The 25,711-nt window shown below is 39.7% G+C and overlaps 2 protein-coding genes and 1 non-coding gene across 4 annotated transcripts; all 3 read right to left on the reverse strand.

Annotated features, from left to right (window-relative positions):
• Positions 1 to 673: 673 nt before the first annotated feature.
• On the reverse strand, positions 674 to 20,668 carry ccar1 (cell division cycle and apoptosis regulator 1). Of its 2 annotated transcripts, XM_042501867.2 has the most exons (26): positions 20,527 to 20,668; positions 19,219 to 19,380; positions 18,801 to 18,976; positions 18,530 to 18,670; positions 17,735 to 17,767; positions 16,991 to 17,187; positions 16,606 to 16,732; positions 15,847 to 15,966; positions 13,813 to 14,005; positions 13,492 to 13,636; positions 13,237 to 13,392; positions 12,884 to 13,109; positions 11,870 to 11,983; positions 11,379 to 11,545; positions 10,337 to 10,547; positions 9,088 to 9,171; positions 8,757 to 8,945; positions 7,763 to 7,954; positions 7,361 to 7,597; positions 7,140 to 7,269; positions 6,796 to 6,884; positions 5,519 to 5,659; positions 5,288 to 5,408; positions 4,921 to 5,103; positions 3,208 to 3,413; positions 674 to 1,732 (listed from the first exon to the last, which is right to left on the reverse strand). In XM_042501867.2, the coding sequence occupies exons 2-26, from the start codon at positions 19,328 to 19,330 to the stop codon at positions 1,652 to 1,654; spliced, it is 3,771 nt and encodes a 1,256-aa protein (XP_042357801.1). In that variant the 5' UTR covers positions 19,331 to 19,380; positions 20,527 to 20,668; the 3' UTR covers positions 674 to 1,651. The 2 variants fall into 2 exon arrangements, with proteins under 2 accessions (XP_042357801.1, XP_087942535.1); XM_088086409.1 differs by lacking the exon at positions 15,847 to 15,966.
• Positions 11,761 to 11,827, reverse strand: LOC121955063 (small nucleolar RNA SNORD98). The gene has a single exon (XR_006106591.1). It is a non-coding gene; the product is annotated as a small nucleolar RNA SNORD98 (small nucleolar RNA).
• Positions 20,669 to 21,212: 544 nt separating the features above from the next.
• LOC121954626 (NFU1 iron-sulfur cluster scaffold homolog, mitochondrial) lies at positions 21,213 to 25,694 on the reverse strand. Its single transcript, XM_042502258.2, has 8 exons — positions 25,569 to 25,694; positions 24,987 to 25,087; positions 24,077 to 24,212; positions 23,229 to 23,295; positions 23,021 to 23,132; positions 22,857 to 22,920; positions 22,434 to 22,608; positions 21,213 to 21,980 (listed from the first exon to the last, which is right to left on the reverse strand). Exons 1-8 carry the CDS (start codon positions 25,631 to 25,633, stop codon positions 21,912 to 21,914), a joined length of 789 nt encoding a protein of 262 aa, XP_042358192.1. The 5' UTR covers positions 25,634 to 25,694; the 3' UTR covers positions 21,213 to 21,911.
• Positions 25,695 to 25,711: the final 17 nt, after the last annotated feature.

A 25,711-nucleotide genomic window follows, 5' to 3' on the forward strand; every position in this document is an offset into this window, starting at 1 on the left:
ATGATCTATAAGAGGCTGTGAACCAGGACCATCCCTGTTTCTCTGACAAACTCAGACCTCACAACTTCACATTTAAGACTATTTAACGACTTTAAACACTCTGAAACCTGCATCTACATGGCTTTTCTTGTGCTGCATTCAGACACCTTTCACAAGTGTTTAAACTTTGAACCCTGAGAAAATAAGTTTTTCTTTTCTAAAACACTGGAAAAAAGGTGAACAACTTGACAAGAAATGGTCAGCAAATTGCAGGAAATTTGCAGATTTAGATTTTTATTTTAAAGCTGAGGAAAATGTTGAGAAACTATGCTTGTAATTATCATGATATATTTTTAGATATTTTACAGATTTTTTATAAGAACTTTTTCAGATAATTTCCCTTTTTTTTACTTTCACATTTTTTTCTGTGCTAAATTGCTGGTAATTTTTTTATTTCGTACTAATTTCGTGCTAATTTTTGAGTCAGCTCCTCATTAGTTGCTTATTGCTTTCTTCTGTTGTTATTGAAATAAATTATGCTATATGCCTAAGGTTCAAAAGGTAGAGGCCAAATATTATTCAAATAAATTAAAGACACCAAGGCTTTTTAAGGACCTGCAGATAGCCTGCCATACCAGGAAAAGCAGATATAATTCATGAAATTAAACAATAAGCTGGAAGAACGCAGATACACGTTAGTGTTAAAATGGACCACTTTACTCTTGCACAAGACATCCATAGTACATTTTCAATATAAAAATAAAATTGCCTGCTTTGGAGCACATTTGAGTGTAACTGTGCCTCTTTTTCAGAACAACCCAAACCAACGCACACAGGTTCAGAGATGGATTTCAAAATGTTCATGTCTTTGCAGCAAATACTCCTTCAGCAGAACACACATTCATTGAGCTTATCTTTTGGTTCATGTGTAGTTTCCTTTGTCAGAAAACAAGACGGATGCTCATCACAGTAAAACATGAAACAGTGCAGCAGTCGGTGGATACAGTCAGGAGGTGCCGACAGCAAAAAGGTCCAAGAGAAGCAGGAACCATGCATAGCCATGTGTCTGAAACCAGTTAAATTGGCAAAATAGAAGAACTACAAACTGAATGTGTTTATTGAACACAGCCGTGGTTAAACAGCGAATGGGGGCAATTTACAAAGAAATTCTGTCTGAACCACATGGAGCCCACCCTTTTCCATCCAAAATTAGTTCATTTTAAATATAGTTATTTTTAATGAATTCTCTCGCACATAAATAGCATCATTATTGCTCATTAGAAAAACAAAAATCTCTGAAAAGTACAACTCACAAACTGGCATTTACATCTACAACATGGCATTTAATTGGCCATAACCAAGCTAAAGCAATGACAAAAAGAAATGCTAGCAACCAAACTTAACTTACTTAAAATTATGAAAAGTAAGTGTGTCAAAGCTTCTTCATAGTTCAAAATTCTAGGTAAGAAAAGTAACTCCTCAGAAATCTATTGCACACAGACACTGAGGTCAAATTAACACAAAGGGAACTAATTCAATAATGAATTCATATATGTACTTAGAAGACAATAGGTCCAAATAAAACAGCCAAATTATGCTTGTTTAGTGAATATTTACAATTTTTAAGATAATCAGTGTTACAGGTTAGCTTCATTAGTTTTAAATGTGTCACTCATTCATCGGCTCCGTTTGTTTGAGACGTCCGAATGTGATCACCAGAACCTTCATCACCAGACTCATCGGCTTCTTGTTCCTGGGAGAGACAGAAAAACAATCAATAAACACAGCCCCTTTTAAATGTGTACTCCTGCATGTTTATCTGACGGTAATTTAAAGGCCCAAACCCACATCAGAAAACTAGCAGCGACGAAAGGCCCTAGCTGTGCCGCTTCACGTGGCTGTGTCTTGACCAAAAGGTTGCACATGAATTCGCCAAACCGGCAGCCAGCTAACACAAACGTTCAAAGCTTATTTACGGTGCGCCAGTGAACAATAACATGAATCACATCAGGAAACATTTCTCTTATAGAGAAAATTACCGTATTTATCAAGTTTCCCTTGTAACTTTAGTCCTTTGTTTACTTCTCCTCACTTACGTTTCTCTTCCCGTGCACTGAGCCGAACTACAAATCAGAGTAATGTCCTTCTCTGACGGGCTTCACTGTCACTGACGCCAATTCAACATCCCAAATTCGCAGAAAAAAAGCGATAAGGGTTGATGAGGGCCAACTGTGCAGATGCCCATCAATGGTCCAACACTGACTGAAAACGACCATCAGCTTGGTGTGTCAGAGTCTTTACATGTTGCTACTAATGTCAAAATATATAATACATAACATTTATTTTTTTACTGCTGAGTTTTGCATCTTGTTTTTTATTATTTATACTGTTCTTTTTGCTCTATTTCTCTTTTTTTTGCTCAATACTGGTTTCTAGTTTTGTGTCTTGTTTTTCTTTTTGCTCTATTTATGGTGTACATACCTTGATTTGATATTGCTTTAACAATGCAAATTCCCCCGCTGTGAGACTAATAAAGTATTATCTTATCTTATATTAGTCCTGTTCATTTCTATGGAAGACTGCTAACTTACCAGGAAGAACCAGGCAGTGTTGGAGAAGCTACTTTAAAAGCATATTTTTACTAGCTACAAAATACTTTGCGCTGGAAAGAGTTGAACTAGGGCAAAGCTACCCAAGGGAGAAATCTAGATAATGTAAACATAAAAATGTAAATACCCTACTATGTATAGGAAAGTTCAAGGGATGTCAGTAAAAATTTTGCAAGACCTCACAAAAGTTGTTAACACAGAAACACTGAATGAGCCAATTTAAGGGCACTGAGGAGAAAATGTGTCGCTGGTACTCATGATGGCAAAATAAGTTGTAAAATCCATCAGTGATGCAGAACAGACATAGCAGAAAACACTCTTCTTAATTGCAGTCATTACTTTGTAACTTACTGCTGTTGTCTCTTGTGTTCACACCAGGTGCTTAATAGTACACAAGCACAGCTCTTTCCGTATATGTGTTATCATGTCTGAGAAAAGCTGTGCAGAACATAAAGACTAAGTCACCGATCAATGATGAAATGCCATCACTCAGATAAATGAAGCTGGCCGTGTTTTACATTTCATGTCTGAAAAGTGCATATTGTGAGCTAATTTTCATGTTCCAAGGTAAGAATGAAATAGATGAACAGCCATTTGGTGCTTCTTAAAAATGTTTTACCTTTTTCAGCACTGCCAGCAGCTCTTTCACGGAGGACATCAAGGTGTTGGAAGTCTTGCTAATCTGGTCGTGGTAGGTGGTCTTCTGCTCCTCTGCAGCCTTCAGAGTCTGCTCAGTTTGGCTCAGTGTGCTTTTCAACTCCTCCAGCTCCCTGGACAAGGCTTTGTTGGCTTGCTCCACCTGCGCTTTAATCTTTGCATCTTCATCTTGAGTGAGACATAACACAGTGTTAGATGGAGGATTAAAATTACAGCAGGTCAGTGGTTAAGCACAGCGGCCGTCATGAAGCAAAAATTAATTCTACAACTCAAACTACAGCACTTGAGAAAAAAAAGTTTTTCCAAATGGTTTTCTTGCTGAAGAGTGTTGAAATTGGCAAAATATACATTTAAGAAAAGAGTTTTTCAAGCTGTATAGATCTATAAATACTAATCTTATCAGATTATTTTGGCCATTATTACATGAGTTCATTACCATCAGCATTGTGACCAGTCTGTCTGATTTTAAGTATCTGGGAACACACACTGAATGTCACAGACAATGTTAATGCTGTATGTAAGACAGCCTGTCAGAGAGGATTCATTGTTAAGGAACCAAAGGCTTTAGACCCAGAATGTCCCGGAAAAGTGTTTGGCAACCTAACAGGAAGCATCCTCATTCTCAACATCATAACCTGGTATGGTAACTCAACTACAGCAAACAAGCCGACTAAATATGTCAACACAGCAGGGAAAATTGTGACTGTGTAACACTGCTGTGTACAGGAAAGTACTATCTATTATAAACAACACTAAACATCCCTTTCATCCTGAAGTTGAGATCAGTCCCTCTAGACAATCCTGCAGAACATCTGCTGTAAACAAACACATGGGCTATAAAAGGGCTATAGCACACACATTGTTGTGATGCTGATAATATATTATGTCTGTCCTGATGGGAGAAACAAGTTCAGTCTTTTAATTCTTTCATATAGATGCTTTTTTCAGTTTTGGGAGTCAAGTTATGGAACAGATTCAGCGATGAGTTGAAATTGTGTTGCTTTCTGTTGAGTTTTTAAAAAAGCCTTAAAATGTAAAATGATAACAAATTACAATGTTAAATGATTTTAACGTAACATGATTCAGGATTGATTGTAATGTATAATAATAAAGCATTGCAGTTAATTAAGTGTAATGGGTTTTGTTTTTAATTCATTTATTTGTTTCTTTGGTATTACCTTTATTCTGGGTTATCCTTTGGTTGAGATAGGACAGGCAAAATTAAGCCTTGGGCTTCAGCCTATTCCTTTTGTGGTTACTGACTGAAAAAGTTCTGCATGATGCATGTAACTGAAATAAAATTATACATTCATTCATATAAAAGGCACCATGCATCTGTTAAGAACCTTTCAGCTGTTCTCTTTGCTGCTCTGAATTTTAATAATGAAAAAAAAAAAATATATACAAAAATGAAATGAAAAAAAATAATACAGAATCCTTTTATTTTTTCTCTGTATGTGCTGTTTGATAGCTATGTGCCAGTCCACATCTCAACAAAAAACACTGAGGGAAGAAAGCAGAATGAAGTGAGACTGGACTTCTTTGTAGCAGAGCTCAAATTGAGCCAGATCATCGTCCAGACGGACTACTGACACAGAGTGTAGCCTGCAACTTACGAGACTATGAAATCATTTCCAGAGACAGCATATAGAGTATATCACAAATCAAATCATACCCATTTTCGCATCCTGCAACATGAGCTTCTGTTCTATCTCCTCTCTTGCTTTCTCACTCTTCTCCAGTTTTTGCATCATGCTGCCGATGTCAACCATGGCTCCGTTATACACTATGAGATTACCAGACTCACTGGCCTCAGACTGCGCACGGACTTTTGGAGCAGGAAGTAGTCCTCGGTTACCTGACAGAAAAAAGAGTGAAGAATTTCATAGAAGAAAAGATCTCGCTACCATAGCCCTCTATCATATGGTAGTAATCGCTTATTTGATCATACTTCTGTCATCATAGATTCAACACTTGCGTTTAATTGACTGTAATAAAACAGTAATAGAAAAATGCTCAACCATAAAGACACGTTATCTTACCTATGAGGTTTTCTATCTGGGCTTCATTAAAGGCAGGAATGGGGTCATCCTTCCCTCTGTCTGTCAGTTTTCGGTAGTAACAAGACTCTCTGACCACCGGCTTGTTCAGCAGCTTCTTTATCTGGAAACCGACATGACAAACAGGCAATAAGTGAATAAGACGGATGAAGAATCAGGGATGCACGGATCCAGAAACAAAACATGATGATGATTAAGCTTGTGTGTGTTCACCTGAGCACGAGAAAGGTGAAGTCCCAGTGTGTACAAGATCTCCTCCAGGTCTCTCTCCAGCAGATAGCCACAGTGGCTCTGGTCAAAGTAGACAAACGCCATCAGCAGCTCCTTGTTGTGTGTGACCATCTGCTTCTTCTCCTGATGGAATAACAACAACCACATAGGTACCAATAATCATTTTTATGCAACATCATTGTCTTAATAATATGCCTCCAACAGTGACTAAGGAACAGTGAAGCAAAACTAGCCTAACATAGAATATTTTTTCTGGCTTACATTGAAGGTACTATTGATAACATTAGCCACTAGATGTCGCACTCCCTCATCCCTCTTCCATTATATTAATGTCACCACACTAGTGCACCAAGTGCTTCATTTTGCAACATGTAGTTTTACATAAACTATAGATTTAGGTGCTTTTTTTAAGAATCATGTGCCCTAATCTAACACTATGGTCTGACCCATAGTAATGTTGTTCTCATGTCTTGCACCACTCTCTGTTTATCAAGAGACCCCCATGGTCCATCTGATAGGAGACCTAGGAGACCTACTGCTGCAGAAGTGAGAGCTCTGTTACATTACCTAAGAGTTATTAACAGGTTTCATAAGAGACAGGCCTTTTTGGTGTCAGTGCGGCACAGACATGTTACACAGAGGTAAACGAAGCATTCATTTTGGACTTGACTGTTTCTTAAATAATCAATAAATTCAAAATCATGCTATACTTTTAATGGAACACAGACACTTTGATTCCACACTTTTCTTGAAGCTCTGTGGATGTTTTGGTTTTTTTTTTAAACAAAAGATTTGTCTACCTTAAAAATGTTATAAATGAAACCCTCAGAGGAACAGCATCTTTAAAAGGGTACAGGGCACTAGTGGACAGGATGTGCAGTACCTGTATGTATAGTACTGTGCAAAAGTCTTAGGCCACCTTAAACGTTGTTATTTTAGCAAGGTTATGATGGTCATATTTTGCATCATGACATGTTCAAAGATCAATATTGATTGTTTGATCTCCCTTTTGTTATGGTTATATGATTTCATGTTTGACACTAATATTGACTTCAGTCTGAAGAAGCCAGACTTTTGCACAGTACTGTAAACGTGTGTTCATGCAAAATTGCAAGTGCTATAATCATTCGGGTGCTGAGGTGCATTTTTTTTTTCCTTTATTGACTGTGAATCCTCTTATTTACATCTGTATCAGCTGTATTTTGGTATAAATATTTTAAAATAAATAATAATGAAACGACAAACAATAACCGACCAACCTTGTCTTTAGAGGACCTTTCTTTTGATGACTTGCGGTCATCCTTGCGATCTTTCCTGTCTCTGTCATTGGAGTCATCATCATCCTTGTCTGAGGAATATCAACAGTAATGTTACGTTCAAAAGTGAAATAAGATTGAAGAAGTGCCAAAACATCACTAAAATTTAATACAATGTATTTAAATTGAATGTTTGTCCAAACTTGAGGTCTCAGAAATTGTGGAAAGGTTTTCCATCAGTGGTTCAGCGTGGTGCATGATTTCTCATCATTGACCCAATCATACTGTGGGAAACTCAAAAATGATTGACTGGGCAATATTTTAAGAAAAGAGAGAGAGTGCAGTACCATCATCGTCATCATCTTCTGCATCTTCAGCCTCCATGGGGTCATATTCTTCAGCGTTGGCTGTGCTGCCATCATCTTCGTTCTCGTCTTCGTCTCGAGACAACTCCTTCTTTACAGCCTTTTCATCGCACTGAAAACGTGAGTCACACAACTGCATTAAAACATGCGTCATCTGTGGAGAAAAATGACGGAATAAAGAGGCTAGATATATTTAAACTTGCCTTCCTCTTCTCCTCCTCATCCTCTTTAGTCTTCTTCGCTAATGGTTCTTCATTTTCGTCTTCTTTTTCCTTTTTTATTTCACGCTTTTCAGCCTCCTTCTTTTCCGCTTCCTTTTTGGCTTTCTTCTCCTTTTCCTTCTTCTCATCTTTGGTAGGAAAAGCAGCGAGGGCTTTGTATATGCGGTAGCCAAAGTCTCTCTGTAGCATCTCGTTAAACAGCTCAGCAAACAGGGAAACCTGGACAGAGAAGAAGATAGTGAATCTTCACCTGAATAGACAAAAATGTCAGTGAAACATTAACACATTTAGCTGGTTTCAATACATCTCTATGGTGCATGTGCACTGTAGATTTCTTTCATAGTCTTTGTTAAACGGCATTAAACTATGACCAGTAACTCTTACCTCAAATGAGTGCTCCTTGTTGTCTTCTAGTCTGTAGTCCAGCAGCACACTCAGGGACATAACACTGCAATCAAATTTGCCATTCTTGGCTGCCCAGTTGGGGTGTACAATGATGGTGGGCTCATCGGGGAGGATGTAGCGTCTTTCTCTCCGCTGGCGCTCAAGCTCCTCCTGCCGCTTTCTTTCCTCCTCCTGACAGAGAAGAACATTTCAATTAGAGGAACACTTCAGAATAAAATTAAGATAGACCTAATTTCTGAAAAGGTTTTATAATATTGACAAGACTGACAAAGTGTGAAATATAATTATTGCCTCTGGATAACAATTGCACAGCAGTTTTGTACAATTATCAATTAAAGGAGACACCCATATGGCGATGGCCACAATAACAAAAATCTCACATTCTCTCATCTTATTAAAGAAGTATTTAAATGCAGGAAAGATGGTCTTTTCATAAAACTGGGCTTTCTATAAAGCATTCGCTTTTATTTAAGAGGTAGAAAACCTACTACCAGAATGCAGTGGGCCACAGTCGACCAATAACACTCCAGCTGATGGATGATGTAATGGGACTTGCCCGTATGAAAACAATAAGGCGGCAAGCTGGCAACAAACGATCTTGTATTACACTTTTGTACTGCACTAGTTTTATTTCAATTGTAATGTTTACAGCTTTTTATTTATTGCAGCTTTAATTATTGCATTTTTTTATTCCACATATTTGTGTGGTCTTTAATACAGTTAAACATAAGTTAAATTTCACTTCATTTTATTTTTGATCATCAGTGCTTTGTTTTACCATTTGATCAGTTTTAGAGATTTGCACTTCACCTATATACTCCTGTTAACTGATGCCAAAGTGCAATCTGTACTTGGAGCCACAGGCCAGCAAAAAACATTATTTATTAAAACTATCCAAGTTATGATAGAAAGCTGACTGAAAATCTGCAAAGTATCAATTTAAATCATTAATATCAATAAAAATTCTCTTTACTTCTCTGTCTTCCTCAGTGCGAGATGGCTCCTCTTCCTCTGCAGCTTTGCACTCTGGCTTCTCAGGCTCCTTCGACTCCTCCACCTGCTCCTCCACCTTCAGCTGCTTGGTAAGCCGGGCAATCAGCTGCGACTTTAAACCCTTAGAGCTTAGAGAGCGACAATCAAGCTCTTTGCGCAGGTCATTTACCTACACAGGGAGGGGGACAAAGAGGGACATGAAAAAGGGAACTCATCTGAACATTTCTCTATGCGCAATACACAAAAGATAATTCAGTTGAGCTCATTCCTTGTTTGTTTTTCTAGCTCCACCAGTGCTCCTTGAATCTTACCTTCATTGATTTTGGGTCAAGTTTAGCCCAGTGAGTGGGAGTACTAACGTCCTTTGATTCATCATCATCCTTCTCCTCTTCCTCCTTGACAGGAAATCATTACGATAGAGACAGGCAGAGAGAAAGAAAGAGGCGGGATAACAAACAGTCAGTACACCGCTTGTGGCCTGAGTGAACTTTAAAGTTGATCCGTGCAAGAAGCAAGGTCACATCTGTCTTTCATTTTCTCGTCCTAGTGAGCTCTCGACTGTGTTTAAGTCCACTGCTACTGAAGCGTACACAGGGAAGCTCTCTAGCTCTTATAAAAACCAACAGAAAAGCCCCCCAGCTGCCAATCAATCAATCTGTGGAACACAAAAAAAGGTAAAAATCAATGAGAGGTGTGTCCAAAAGGTGTGTAGGTACATCAGGTGAACTGAGGCTGGTCTCCAAACGGAGTGCGGATAGGGTGGCCCTACCATGGTCTATGACTGGGGTATTGGGTATTGCCATTTATGGGTTTTATACACCTACGTCAGATAGGAGCCATCTGTCCAACCAACTGCCCTGGAAAAACCAAATTCTACATATAGTCCAAATGAGAATGTAGAATCCAACAACAAGAACAGACAAGAAACAGGACTTTGGGGAGGTTCTCTTTTCAAAGTCAGACGATATCAAATTGATGTGGAAAGTCATATAAAAGTACACATTTCTACAACAAACACATTATTTACACGCAACTGACTCCACAGATTCCAGCGTAAAGAAACATTTCAGATTCCAGCGTCAGAAAATCACCACTGGCTAAAAATTGAGAGACCATTGCTAGACCAATTTGCAAGCACCCACATTCAAAGCAGGCATTGTTGTTCAACAAAACACCATGAATGATTATACCCAGATGAGCACCCATATATGAGCCGTTTGAGGTGCTGGAAGCTGTTTTATCAGTTGCGATCAAGGCCTACACAATACAGCCTAGTCTCACTGCTTCCACTGTATGTGTCTGCTGGATGTGAGGGAAGGTGGATGTGCTGATGGAGGAATGGAGGAGTTGGAGCAGAGGAGAAGGGACAGGTGGAGGAGTAAACAGAAGACGCCTAGGTGAGGTTTTGGTGGAACAATAATCTGCCTGTGTTCGTGTCTGTCTGCGTGAATGGTGAGGTGTGCTTTGTGTGTGATGTGTGTCTGGGGTTTGTTTTTTTGTAATTCCTGTGCCTTCCTGTGAGAAGCGGAAATGAGAAGAGAGGGATTAGCGGTTCAGTGCCTGTTCTCCATCCGCCTCCTTTCGCTCGGCCGACAGCTTCTCAGCCAGCTGCTCCCGGAGTCGCCGTGACAGCACCTCCCACTCTGAGCGGGTAGGAAGACAATGCCAAACATCCGGAAGAAACAAAACCACTGTCTCCACATGAGCAGGGACTGTCCGCCCCTTGTGTGTCTCCTCCGGCCGATGATAGCGAATCTCTGCAAAACGATACCTGTCGCAAAGGAAGAAGGTGCATTGGAAAGAAACATTCTGGTCAGGGCACAGTATAAAAGACAAGCCTTGCTAAGGCGAGCCTTCTACAGCTACTCCCTCCCATGAGGTCACTGAATGATTGTACACATCATTACAGTGACCCGTCTCCCACACAACACACAGCAAAGACAAATGGACCCAGTCTGCAGCTCTCCAACTGTTGTCACAGGTTACGGCAGCCATTTTGAGAAAGTTGACAGACAATCACAAAAAATAAATCACATCCCCAAATTCATCCCCATTAAAGCTTCAGCCAATTATGGATGAGTGTACTGCATTTAACCTAGGATACACTTAACGCACTACATTAGGGTTGTGCGAAGAGGGACAGAATCAACAGGACAGTGAAAGCCAGTTAAATATATAAGATATTTAACAGAGAGAAAAGAAAAAAATAAATAAAAACATAATGGCAGTGTCTTCTGGTCCAGGCTACTGCTTCCAGCCACAGTCCATGCGTTTGGTTTTTCATCACAATGAAATATGCATATATATGTATAGAGTGTGACAGAAAGAGAGAGCCAAGACGACAACACACAAAAGGCCAAAAAAGAACATTGCACAGCACAATAAATAAAAATGGTAAATAATAGGTAGCAAATTAACAATACAATAATCATTCATATAAAAAAAGGAACAAAAAATATCACCCAACATATCCAGGATGAGATTTTGTATAGAAGTAGTAAAATTATACAGCGTATCATAGTAATTTTGGGTTTTAGTACCAGCAGAGTTATAAACACAATCAATGAGAAAAATAAATATCGATGAGAATAACAGCTCTTACCACTGAGTGCACAGACTAAGATCTATGCCTGTGAGTGCCTTGCAACAGCGTATGGCTGTCTTTATAAGGACTGAGGGATCCTTTTCTGGGTCAGCTCCATCCAGAGAGGGAGACCAGTGACCACCAATGGCCATGGCCTCATCTTTACCTCTCATTCCCACCAAAAACTAAAGGAGAAGGACAGACGGGTACAAAGGAGAGCCACAGAGTAGAAAAGGTTAGATGGAAATGGAGAATGACGATATGGATAAGGGGAGTGGAGGGTGGAAAGAGCAAAAAAAGAGGACAGAGACAAAGAAAAAGACAAAAAGGTCAGCACAATGCAAAATAATCATACCTCTGAGGATCCACGACCAAAATACACAAAACACACCAGGTAGCCAACATCAGTTTGCACTTTTCCACATTGTGAGTACTCAGCAATGGAATAGGATTATTACATCATTGTCAGCTAGTGTGGATGGCACAAAAACGGAAAGTGTGTGATGTACCTTAATGAGTCTGGCAGGATGTTGAAAAGAGTCTTTGACTTCCTGGGAGTCCTCTGCCAGAGCACAGGATTTGTGATAGAGCTCCTCTATACTGGGGTTAGCAAGAAGCATCACCTGCACCATAAAAGACCACATGAGCGTTATAATCCTTAAAATATTCTTCAAATTAAACCCTGTATTTATATTCTGCACATTTTCTCCCATTGAAATTCAAAGTATTTACTACAGATGTATTGACTGATCAATATGACCATAATCGACCAATTTTCAGCTTTATCAGCCATGACCAGTGACGGGCCAGTCAGATTCCTGTGGCTGATCCTGTGCTGATCAAACTACATGCATGCACTGCATGAGGGTTCACACTTTGTTTCTTAGTCTGGGAGGCATGGCTCAATAAATACATAAATATGGGTGCTCTACCGTGGTCTGCAAGCTAGCCCACAACTCAAGATAACTAGCAGACTACCATTCACTGTTTCATGGTGAAACAGTGAATGGAAAATGATAAATAAATAAGCGCCAAATTCCAGGAAGTATTGTTAAATAAAACATAATTGAGTGGTCTTACATAGTTTGCTAATTAGCTTAGCTTTCCAACCAGTAGGGTCTATTTGATAAATTTGGTAGTTATTCCATGGCAGCTAAATGTTTTAAAATTTCAGTTTAAGAGGCGTTGCCATTTTTTCCTTTCAATCTAGTGACTAAGTGGGGAAAAAAATTATAATGCTCCTTAGGCTGAAAGAGAGCTGTCAATCAGGTGTTTATAAAAATGTAATCACAACACTAGACAATGACCTCTGTTAATGTTTTTCATGGGGGATGATTATTATTTTTTTGCAAAGATGCACTGGAACAAATAGGAGCAGCTGAAGACTTCACCTTCTCTTCAGAGGTAAGGCCCCTGCGCCCTGCTGTTGTGTCCACACATGTGCAGCATAAAATATGTTTGCAGTTGCATTTATTATATTAACATTATCAAAAGAACTTGAGTTTGTTTGGCAACAGTCATACCTTTGCGCTGTAGGTGTGGTTGGCATCAGGAGGGTCTAGCACAGCTGTATTCTTGACTAGAGAATCCACCTCTTTGTGCAAGATGTGGAAGTTACAGGCATTACTAAACTGGAAGGGTCTTGTCAGAGGGAAGGCATCCACCCAGGTGAAGACAGCATTAAAGAAGTCGCTGGGAATGTAGAGGCTCTGATAGCGCCTTCTTAGCTCCATCATGTCACAGCTGGAGCTGGAGAAACCACAGAAGACAGTTAATACCTCTGCAACACACGCATGTCGTTCACCTACAGTACAACACCTCAGTGATCTGTTTCCAACAAACTAACAGCAGACAACACTGAAAAGACTGAACTTACCCATCGAGGCTGAACTTGGAGAACTGGACGGTGTAGCGAGGAACTACCCTGCGAGGCCGTCGAGGTGAGCGGTCCCTTCTGGGAGAGCGGTCTCGGGAACGCTTGCGTGTGGGCGAGCGTTCTCTTGACCGTCTTCGTTCACGGTCTCTGTCTCGACTACAGCATTGAGTGAAAACACAAAGATGAGTGACTTATGCTAAATGCATATTTCGTGACACATCAGATTCTCTCAGGTAATATCTATCCGCATCTTACATGCGTTCCTCTTTAGTCCTGAGGATAAGCTCAGGGCCTCGATCATTGCGACTGGGGAAGCGAGGTGGAGGCTCAATTCGTCGGACAGGCTGTGGCTGTGGCATCATTCTCACTGGAGGCTGAAGCAGACCCCCGGGAAACACATCTAGAGACAAGGGATATAATGCATGTTTAACCACTTAACATACCGCAAACACAGCTTTGATTTTGTGGTCAATGAAGTGCCAAAACAGCTGCAAACATAGTGGTCACTGTCACCAGTTGACTGACTGCTTTCCATCTAACAGTAGTTAAAGCTGATCCCTCTGACAAGAATCTTACCTTTGGGTGGAGGCTGTGGCAGCAGAGGCTGTGGAGGGTTTTGGAGGAGAGGGGCCAGAGATGCAGCGGACAGCTGGGCCTGCAGGAGGGAGGGAGGGGGAGCCTGGGTTGGAACACTGAAGGTGGTTGGGGGAGGTAGCGACTGCAGCATGGTGGGGGCGGCCTTCATCATGTTAGGTGGTTGAGGCTGGCTCTAGAAAAAAGAGGGGAAAGAAAAAAAGGAAACGTGAGCACATGTTCAAAAGCAGACTTGAAACAATCTTCAGTTCACATGGCAATGACTGCTTAAAAAAATAAGCACCGTATAAAATCTTGGTCAGTGGCTGCTTGAAAGAAAGAAGCTGGGGAAAAGTCTCAACATCTGCTTGAATGAAAGAACTGTAGAAATCTTATTAATCTGTTAGGGCTGCCCTGATAGGCTGTCCTCATCCAAGAATACCAGGTGTGAATATGGGCATATTCTGAGCATATTTCATGCAAGTAGTGAGCAGACGAGTTCGACATCTTGCTCAGCATTTTCAAGGGAAAAGATGGTGCTGAGATTAAATCTGGCCCCCTGGCTGAAGTAGACTCACTTTAACCAAAAGCCACACTGCCACCACATTCAGAAATATACTACACAATTACATATTTCTTACTGCTTGGTAAGGCACTGATTCAGTTGGTGAGGTACTGATTTGAGTACATTACTGTATCAAAGATTACTGTGATCCAACATGGCCTCTTAACAATGTATTTATCCTGTCATCTGCAATGCCCCCTGTAGAGAGATTTACTGATTTAAATAGTAAGAAGCCCCAAGAGCGAAAACAACTCTGCAAAAAAAGTTACAGCTCAAGCAACATTAGTTTGTTTTTTGTTTGTTTCCAAACAAAAAAAATATACAACCGGGGTAAAAAGACTAATCTACCACAAAAAGCACATTCAAAAATGCATGATGAAGTAGTAGTATAAAAAATAGTCTGTAAGAAGAATAAATGTTCCTTAAAATAAAGAAATTCATTGTTAAACCACTACAAAAATGGGGTTCTACCCATCTGGCAATGACAGCAAACTAAAAGAACAAGCAAAAACTGCAGTTAAGAATAGATGTACCTATGGTTATAGCTCCAACTAGGGCTGCACAATTTATCATTTTAGCATCAACACTGCAATGTCTGTACGCGCAATGGTTGCTTGCAGGACATGCAATGTTAAGTAGGGCAAATTACCTAAAACAAGTCATACTACAATTTTTTTGCTGCATTATACACAAGTAAAACTTGCACAGTTCTAGTTATCCGTGACCGATGTTACTGGACAAGCTTTCCCAGTTAAGACAGGTTATGGGTGTTTGTGAAGTAGGCTGGTTGTGTCAATGGGTAGTGAAACTCTCCTGAGTGATTATACGAAAAAGTAATGGAAATTAGTCAGCAAGTGCCACAGACACAGTGAAGCACATGCTATTCCAAAACTACAGTAGTCAGTATAAATAATCTAGATAAGCTCAGGTTGCAGTATAACTACTTTTAAACGGACAGTGTTTTGTGTTTGCTGTACAGTAGAAATAAAGCATCCGTTCGATGCAATGGTATCACTATATCTCCTGACCTTTCTTCATCAGCGTTACTGGACTGCAAAAGCATCTAAGAGCCAGGCTAAGAGTAACTGTTAGCCTTAAAAAACAGATCTCCCAACTACAGTTCGGAGCTGCAAGGCTGAAAAGGTTACGTTAACATTAACCTTAATTTTCAAGGGAAGACTGTCTGGTCAAACAACCAAAGATCACCTATACAAAATCACCCCAATAATTCTAGATCGATTATGTCGAAAACAGAGCTATTAAAGTGATCTGGTGAAAATTCCTGTATTTTCATATTGCAGCATATTTTGCAGGAAAAAAATGCAATGTCAGTTTATCAAATACTGTGCAGCCCTAGTTCCAACATGAAAAGGTTAAGCAAGAAAGCCAGGAAACAAAGACAAGAAGTCAAAGAAAGGAACTACGTTGGGAGAAGGACCAACAAAGTGTGTGATTCAGGACTAGGGGGTTACATTTTGTCTGTTGTCCAAAGTGGAGTGCATGTCTGAGTAGCGCAGCTGCATCCCTGGCTCATTGTAAAGGCTGCCGAGCTGTGGGGAAGCTTGAGGTAAAGGCTGAGGCTGCTGCTGATGCTAGGAGGGATTGAGAACACAACAGTCAATAAAAGACAGAGAGGCACAGGGAAAATATCAAATCTGGAAAAAAAGACTATATATTATCCTCTGACTAAGCCAGCTGAATTATCCTGGGACTAAAATGAACCTGTGGATCTCACTTTCAGATACAATTCAAACAGATATGTCGTAATTTTCACAATATAGCTTCTGTCACAGAAGTACGTGTTCTAATGAATAGCCAAAGGCTGAAACTTATTGAAGCAAACTGACTAATTAAAGTACAAAGCAACCATACCAAATATTGAAACTGATTCCTAGACTTGGGGAAACTTCTTTGGAAACTTAGTCCACATTTTTTGCAACTCCCAGTACCATTGGGGCTCTTTTTTTAAAGGTTAAAAAGACTAACATAAGAATATTATTACATAGTAAGTATAAATTAATTAAACAAAGTGTCTTATTATTGTGGCAGACTGGGTGAGTTTCAAGGCATAAAAAAATATAGTGGAAACAGAGATATTGCACAGATTGTGTGTATAATGATACCAAAGATCTAAAACTTGATAAAAAGACAAACAAACAGACCAGCCCAGTTTGTATTAATGCGCCATTCTCATTCCTGATCTACCAAGTGCGATGTCTGGGTTTTCTCACCGACTGGTTTGCTAGCTGAGGTAAGGTCTGGATGCGCTGAGCGTTCCACTTGAAGGGCATGTTAGGGTTATACACAGCCTCCACGAGGACCCTGTCACCCACCTGAGGAGTCTTCCCCTTCACAGCACTGGAAAGATTAGGAAAAGCATTGGGTTACACCAGTATCATATCAAAAAAGGTGCATGTATCTTTTGAAACTGTCTGCTATGAGTGCCACATAAATAAAATGACAAGGGCAGGGTAAGTCTGGCATAAAAAATGTCAATGTCAATGTAGGGCATACAATAAAGGCACCATAGCTTGAGACACTGAATGCATTTAACTTATCATTCCACTAGCACACTCTTTTGCACAAGAATTACAATTCTGAGAGATATTGTCTCACCTTAGCTGAAAGAAGACATCTTCATCTACAAAGCCAAACGTATCATGAAGCTTGTTGACAACACCGGTGAAGACTCGCTGCTTCTGTGGCTGCGTCTGCTGTTGATGGCTTGAACGTGGTGTTGGGTAGGACACTGTAATCTGGGCTGTCTGCTGGGGGTTGGACAAGCTTAGGCTGGTGGGCAAGGCGACGGGGGGCTGAGAGTTGGGAAAAGAAAGAAAGATGCAAAAAGTGCAACAATGAATACAGTAAGGTTGGCTGTAATCGTTAAATACCATGGACATTCAAACTCTGCAAGAATGCAAAGGGAGACATTTGGATAGCAAATTAAAACTTGGCTTTTTGTCATATAAATAAACCAAACCCAAAGCCAAGCAGAAAATTGGAAAATAACCTTCAGGAAAGGCAAAAATGCTTTGATCAGGCCAACTATGGAAACGTTTGGCCTGGATTTCAGTATAAAATGCAAAGATATAAACAGATAGGACTGATCTAGGCACGTATGTCCTGGAGTGTTTTTCTCTTCTACACTCTCCCTCTCACACCATACATGCTGAGATAGGCTTCACCCCCTTGTGCCTCTGAACATGATATGCATGAATAAATAGATATACAACGAGAAAAACATGATATGAGATTTTTGACAAAATCAGTAATTTAATTCCATAAGTAAACCTGGTCTGGCCTTTTTGAAACCACACAAAAAAATGGCAACTAAATGTTTTGGGAGGGGGTTCACATTACCTGAGAAATCAGTGCCTGTTGAGGCTGTGGAAGCTGTGAAAAAAGAGAAAATACCAAAAATGAAAACTCTGGTTGACTGATATTATTTGCTGACATTGCAATGCCACATTCCCATGACAGTTTTTTACACCCCATGGTAGCGTGATCACTAAGGAATTCTGAAAGTGGAAATACAATCTACTTAGTGCTATGTATACACAAACTACACAAACTGCCACTTGAGTAGCTGTCTCAAATTGCCTAGCACAGTCACAAGATCAGCCTCAAGAGAAAGTTGCTGAGTTTTTACGAAATGTGGAGCACTGCAGCATAAGGACAATGGATAAAAAAGATTTAAGGAGGCATTTTTTAAAATTTAAACATCTAATCTCTGCTGTTATAATGTTAAGGTTTTTGTTTTACCCATTTCTAACCTTGCTCTGTAAAGCACTTTGGGCTGCATGACTGTATGAAGATAATATATAAATGAAGTTTGATCTGATGATTTGATTTGAATTTAATCTCAATTAAAAGAGCGCAGAGGGATATTACCCACAGACAAATCAAAGCTGAGGGCATTTCAAATTTACTGCTGTATGACCTGACCCGTTCTTATTTTCATGACATGTCAGTCTTCCACTTAGATGACACATCACAATCTATATGGAATGGAAGATACTTAATATACAGAATAATACCCATGTTATTCATTGTTTTGTCTAGTCTAATTAACCTAATATATTTCCCAGGGTTAGTATGAGCTGAGAACTTCCCAAAATAAAGTGTGACACAAAGAAAAACGAGTTAGTGTTTCACCTGATGAGGTACATTGTACAGTTGCTGTTGAGGGGGTTGCTGTTGTTGTTGTTGTTGTTGTTGTTGTTGCTGTTGTTGCTGCTGCTGCTGTTGCTGCTGCTGCTGTTGCTGATACTGCTGGAGGGCTGTATTGAGCTGTGACTATACATTACAAAGAACATGGGAGTGACAATGGTTAATCACAGCAAAGGACAGTGTTACATGTGACCACAGCAATATGCATAGATTGCAGAGTGAAGAGTGTGCTTAGGACTTCCTCAATGTGACTGACCTGCTGTAGTGCGGCTGCAGCAGCTGCTGCAGCTTGCTGCTGCAAGGCAGCTGTTTGCTGAGAAAGCTGATAGTTTGCAGCAGACTGGTTGCTGAGAGAGGCTGCAGCCAAGGCTGACTGCTGAGAGTAAACAGAGGGGGATGCTCCCAGAAGAGACGGCTGCTGCACACCAAGAGCTAAAAAGAGAGAGAATATGGCACCAGATTCAGAGAGGAGTGGAAAAACACAATGAATGGAGATTGTTTGTGTACAGTAGGATTGAGAAGATGATGTGATGGTAAAAGTAAGTAAAAAAAGTAAGAGTCAGTACTGAAAAGTCCATGTAACCAAAACAGTACAACACTAAGTGTTTATGTAACCATGCATGAAAGAATTGAGGAAATTAAACTGCCTAGACCATGTGGTTTGCTATACTCACAGTGCAGGCTATTGAGGTCAAGAGACTGTCCTGAGTGGCCTGGCTGAGACACTGCTGTGGCAGCAAACTGAGTCGCCCATGGTGGATTCTTCTGTCCCCCGAACTGGGCCATGACTCACTCAGGTTAAGGGCAGTCTCTGTTCACCAGGCCGATGCTTGTCACTACGAAAAAACAGATAGAGGAAAATCATCAGAATATGGTGTACAGTAGCAGGACGATAAGCAGATAGGATAGGAATTTAGCCATATGGGGAACCCAAATAAACGTCTCACAATATATAAAATACATCCGAGTTGTCAGATATCAAAGATAACACAATTTTGAGTTTAACTGACAAACTTAAACTGTATCAAAATGACTCATACCAAAATTAAAACTATATGATTCACAGCAACTAATGTGGATTGCTCATACTCTGTGCCTCTTTGCTCTGCATGCAGTGGTTTACATTTAGAGATGTGTGTATTTGCGGTCAGAAAAGCAACGACGAGGTATAAAGCAACGTCCACTAGATGAGAAATAATACCGATGTGACAAGTATATAATGTGTTTACTTAAATATTAAATAAGAGAGAATGCATTCACTAATTTGCAGGCGTCTTTGCAAGGTTAGCACTTACTGGACAAGCCACAACCTTTAACTTCTGCTAGTCCATACGGTTATCGTACCATATTGTAGCATAATTCGCCTAACATGGGAGTGCGAAATAAACCATTTGAAAAAGGTATAATGTAGTAGCTACCTCAAGCGAATACGTCACGTATTCATAAACGCGAACTATCGAAAATATGTTGCCCTTGATTTCTGCAGTGCTCCGTAGATTAGTAACTGCTGACACAGCTCAACGGCAGTGTGGCTGACGTTAGCCACCGACAGTAGGCTAGCCTGCTAGCTAGCTAACATGTAACGTCTGCCTAGCATGCTGTCATTGTTGTGGTTAACAGCTGCTAACCAACGCTCTTTTAAGCTGCATTATCACGACTTGGTCCACATTATGGAGTTATTTGGCTGCTACCACATTAAAATGCAGAATGAGTACTGCAACACTAGTATAGGGCTAACCCTTAGCATTTGGTCGTTGTTAGCTTTGTTGCCAGATTAGCCTCGTGCTGGATTTGTTATCGAAAACGAGGCCCGAAATAACGTCCGCTGTCTCTAGCAGTTGGCACTGAATTGCCAGTGTTTTAAAATCATAAAAAGACACATTCACTTATGGCAGCAACTCTTATGCATGCAATAACTGATTGCACATTAAATATGAGCGATAACAAACGGTTTTGATGAAATTATTGTCAACAGTGCTTACCGCTGTCCCCTGCGCCGGCCGATGTAGATATAAACTGCGCATGCGCGATTGGGAGAGCCCGACTCATGCTGTTGTTGGCTGTGATAGCTAAAAAGTATTCATTTGAACAAAAGTAAATTATTCCTGCTCCTGTAGGCCAGTGCGTCATACACAATGAGCGGGAAAAAATAGAAGAGATAATAACTGAATGAAAAGGCGGTCACAGTTCACTTCCCTTTGCTGTGAGATGTCATTCCTCATGATTTCTCTACATGCATGTGCCATAACGGTAGGAGTCATAAAATACTACTGAAACTAGATAAACCTCCATGTGGCTGTATGCCTCCCTGCACCAGTCAAGTTGCACTTAAGTTTACATCTATGTCTGTGAAAACATGGATGCCTCACGCACATCTTCTCCCCAGCAGCACAGAAGATCTAGACAATCAGCACAATTTCAAGGTGGGCACCCATGGTTCTTGGGTTGTGGCCAAAAACATGTTTCGTGAGGTCACTGTGACCTTGACCTTTGACCACCAAATTCTAATCAGTTCATCCCAAGTGTATTTTTGTGTCAAATTCAAAGAAATTCCCTCAAGGGGTTCTTGAGTTATCACATTCACAAGAACGAGACGAATGCAAGGTCAGTGTCACCTTGACCTCTGACCACCAAAATCTAGTGAGTTCACCCTTAAGACCACTTGAACATTTGTGCCAAATTTGAAGAAACTCTCTCAAGATGTTCTTGAGATATCGCATTCACAAAAATGACACTGGCAAGGACAGACCTCCGGCTTCGGCTATTACGGATCCATAAAAAGGAATCAACAAAGATTTTACTTTCAGACTGTGAGCTTTGTTTGCAGCAGTGATACAGTTATTTTAAAGAGTGGATTGCACAGCACATATATAGCATACATATCTTGTAGGTAGTTACACAACAAATTTACTTCCACTTAATGAATAATTACAGCCTAAATAACATGTTTTATTTATGAATGATAGATTAACAAGCAAAAACAGTAAATGGTGGCAACAATTCATCTTCATTCTGCATGACCATAACCATTGTCAAAAAAATTCTCCAATCTATGAAAATATTCTTTTAAAATATAAAATATTTATAAGTAATAAATACATCACAACATTTATAGCCATCACAGTATAACATTTTGACTGGCTAGAAGAACGACAGTATTTTCTGTATACAGATATATTTTTGTATCTGCTTTGCTTGGTAACAGGGGCATACAGTGTGCACACAAAATAGCAGGTAATACTTTTCTCTTTTCATTCTCATATTTGCAGAATGGTAATTAGTGGAAATTACGCACGTCTGTGTTTTCACACAGTGGAATATATTTCTCCTCCAACAAAATCCATGAGTTTGTTAGTCAAGAATGTTTTCAGTCTTGTAATTTGCGTTCCAGCTCAGAGAAAACCTTTGCGTTGATTTCATCCACTTCATCTTCCACCTGGGCAAAATAAGACAATTGACAAAAATGTTAAATGTGACAAAAAGTCTATACAGCCGTATTTAATTTTCTAATCTTGCAAAAAAATATAATCTGTACAGTTGCAAGGAAGTAAGCAAACTACGCCCACAGATTGAAAATTTGCTGTGTGTTTTCAATTTCAATGCTTAGCCTTGAGACTCTACAATTTGTTGTAAACTTTGCTTTGCTTGGTTTGTTTTTTTTTGCTTGTCTTGCATAGAAGGATTAAAATTGCATTTTGTTGTACAGCCCTGTCTTGGATGATGAAAATAAATTAACCTTGAGTTTCCTGCATACAATGATTTAGTTATCCATACAGCAATTTTTGAAACCAATCCCATCATGAAAACAACAATAAGGATTGGTGTCAAAAAATCTGCATACATCTCTATTAATCTACAAAAACACACCCTACCAAAACTTGAAAATCACCTGTTCCACATTGTCTACTTCTGGAATATAAAACTGCAGCATGTTCTGGATGCCGTTCTTCAGGGTAACTGTAGAGCTGGGACACCCTGTGCAGGAACCAACCAGCTTCAGCTTGACTGTGCCATCATCAAACCCCTTATATATCACATCGCCTCCATCCTCCTGCACTGTTGGTCTTGAGAGGAAAAAAATATATATCAATTTGCGCAGAACAGTGCAATACAAAGGACAGACATTAAGTCTGCTATCTCATCACAACTGCAACAGCACTGTGAGCATCACTGATAGGAGTTCTGAGTACAGAAATATTTAATCAGGATTGAAATATTAAATGCGCAAACTATCAGCAAGCTATCCTATTGCAACAGATGAAAAATAAATAAAATAATTATCAAAATTGCTCTAAAACTTCTAGATTTGTACCTGATTCTGGTGTCAAGAAGCTCCTTTATCATAGATACAATATCATCATCATCTTCAGAATGACCTACGATAAAGAAAACATGATGTATAGTGTCAATATATGGACACAACATATAGTCAAGAGCTGCATAACTTAAACTGATAAGAGCATGTTGCATACTCACTGCTTTCATGGTGCACTGCACCTGTTGTTATCGGCTCACCACTCTCAAAGAATTTAGCAATGGCCTCCACGGCATGACGCTTAATGTCTGTCCATTCCACATCCTCATCAGTCTGACAAGAGAACAAAGATCTCCTGTGTTGTCTCATCACAACGTAATAAAACAATGGAATCACAAAGATAAGCTGTAGAGTACATTTAATACTTACTTTAGTGACTGTGATGAAGTCCGGGCCAAAGAACACACTTTTTACTCCTTCAATTTCAAACAGGTCCCTGAAAGAAACATGTTATCACATTATTGTTCAACCAAAACAAAAAAACACACCAATGACAGAGCAGAGCGGGTCATGTTAGGTAATCTAGTCATAGCAGCCTTCACTCGTGCTAACTTTTATCACGATGGTCACGATTTCTTCTGATGTTGTCCTTTTTTGACAAGACAAAATGTATCAGCAAACAACACGTCACATCTAGAAAATGCATTCATGTAGTCACTTCCTTTAAGACACAAAAACCCTGGAGTATCACATTTATCACTACAGCATGTACTCTTCTACTAAGCAACTCCGTCAGTGTCAGATCCTGAAGACACAACCATGGATAGCTCAATGAAGATAATACAAAGCTGAACTTTTTTTTTTTTAAAAGCAAGAATGAAGACGCCACAAACTCATATCGCTTATGTATCTATTTCAACTTATACGGTTCAACATTTTAATTCCTTTGCTGAAACAATCTTAATAAGCAGACATAAATGCATCTGAGTTATGAGTGTGCAGCTTTTTTGATCTTTGCCTTAACTCATTAGAATAAGTGCCCCTTTCTCTTGAGTTTCGTTTTGTGTGTACACTATGATTTCTAGACATGTAACACACAATCAATGTGCAAACACACACACGCGCGCGCGCGCACACACACACACACACACACAACTTTCTGGTCCTGGTGCAGTCCCACCAGTGTGATTGTTGTGTCTGCCTTTTAAATTTTCTATTTCATAACATCACAAACAGCACAATGTCAACACAACACAATAGTAAAACTGGCACACAACCTGGCTAAGGATGAACATTCAGCGGAGCTCGGAGTGGGAAAGTCAAGCGTCCCACTTCCTAAGACAGGTTTGCCAGGGAGAAACTTCAAGCTACTGGGATTTGGAGTGTCTTGAGTCTGGATGGAAAGGTGTCTCACTGAAAGATATTATAAAAAAAACTTCTTAGTAAGTTTTAATTGTGTTTTTCTGGTCTACATTAAAGGGTAACACCACATACATTAAGAACTGCAATATGCTTTTTGATGGTCTAGGAAAGCTGAATCGATATTTGTGAATCTTAGCTACTCTCTCTAGTAGTCTCAAACTGGTGATGTCATACAATCAATAGTTTGGAGCTGCTCCATAGACAATGAAGGGTAGACTGTTTTTTTTTACCCACGGGATATTTGTTTTCTATTTTATACCCAAATGAGCTTTATTCTATTGTAGTGTTCTCAGTTATGAAACACAAAATGTCCCCATATACTCTGATCATTCCCATGGGTGCTCCCAATGTCTCTCAATGTCATCTTTAACATCTTTCCCAATTCACTGTCTAAAATATGAGTTTTAGCACTTTAGCACCAGCTTTTGGATTTGGAAAGATGTTCTGCATGTTTACTGATATTTTGTGTTAGACCATTAGGAATAATGTATGAATTTGGAAAATTGGTTCCCCTTAAGCCATGTATTAAGCCAAACAAGATGACCTACAGGTAGTGAATGCCCTACAGTAAATGAATAGATTGTCATCCACCTGTATACAGTGTAGCACATGTCAGGGTTGGTCCCTGGTGCAAACTGCAGACTGATTCAATGAACATAAGACGCAAACAAAAACATAGAAATTTGAACAAGACAAGATACAAAAAATATAGTGTAATAATAGAAAAAAGAAGAATAACTAAGTGTCCAAACAATGATTTCTCACCTGAGAAGTGTGTGGTTCCGGTCCCGGGCAGAGGCGGAACTTTTCTGAAGATCTGGGTCGAGCACTGTGAGTGGTATGAGCATCTGGCCCTGACAGGAAACCTTAAAAAGCAAACAACATTTGACTCATTATCTGTCAGTCGACATATGACTTGACTTAATTAGTTTCTCGAGGCAGGATTTAGCAGTGTTAAATCAGGATTTTAAAGTACACCCCCACATACAATTAACGTTATCGAGGTGCTTTAACATTTTACTGACATTACAATTCACAGCCTGAGCTAGCTAACGTTAGCGGCTATGTTACATGCTTGTCACCTGGAAGAACAGATATGAAATCAAAAACGATAAAAAGTGGAAATAACTAACGTTAAACCAGCTGTTTTAATGTGGACGGATGGAGATAAAGTGACAAACTGTTTTGTGTCGCAGTTTGGTTGTTAGCTAACGTGCTAGCTAACACTGTCATCTCAACCACACCGTCTGAATGTCACGTTTCTGCTTTACACGAGTATCACAGCGTTATCATGTCGGCAGCACAAAAACGGTGCTATACTATATAAGACAAATGTAGAGTTCAAACCTAAAGTGAGTCGTATTTCTTGCCCGTAACAACCACTGAAGACCCCATCTCATGTGCGTCGCCATTTTGTTTGTTTTGAAAATGAGGACCTCGTGTGGTAGACTGCGCACAGTCCTGATCAGGACATTGATCACATATCTGGA

The sequence above is a fragment of the Plectropomus leopardus genome, chromosome 13 (assembly GCF_026936395.1).
Source record: "Plectropomus leopardus strain MGB_pleo_1.0 chromosome 13, ASM2693639v1, whole genome shotgun sequence".
Taxonomy (NCBI): Eukaryota; Metazoa; Chordata; class Actinopteri; order Perciformes; family Serranidae; genus Plectropomus; species Plectropomus leopardus.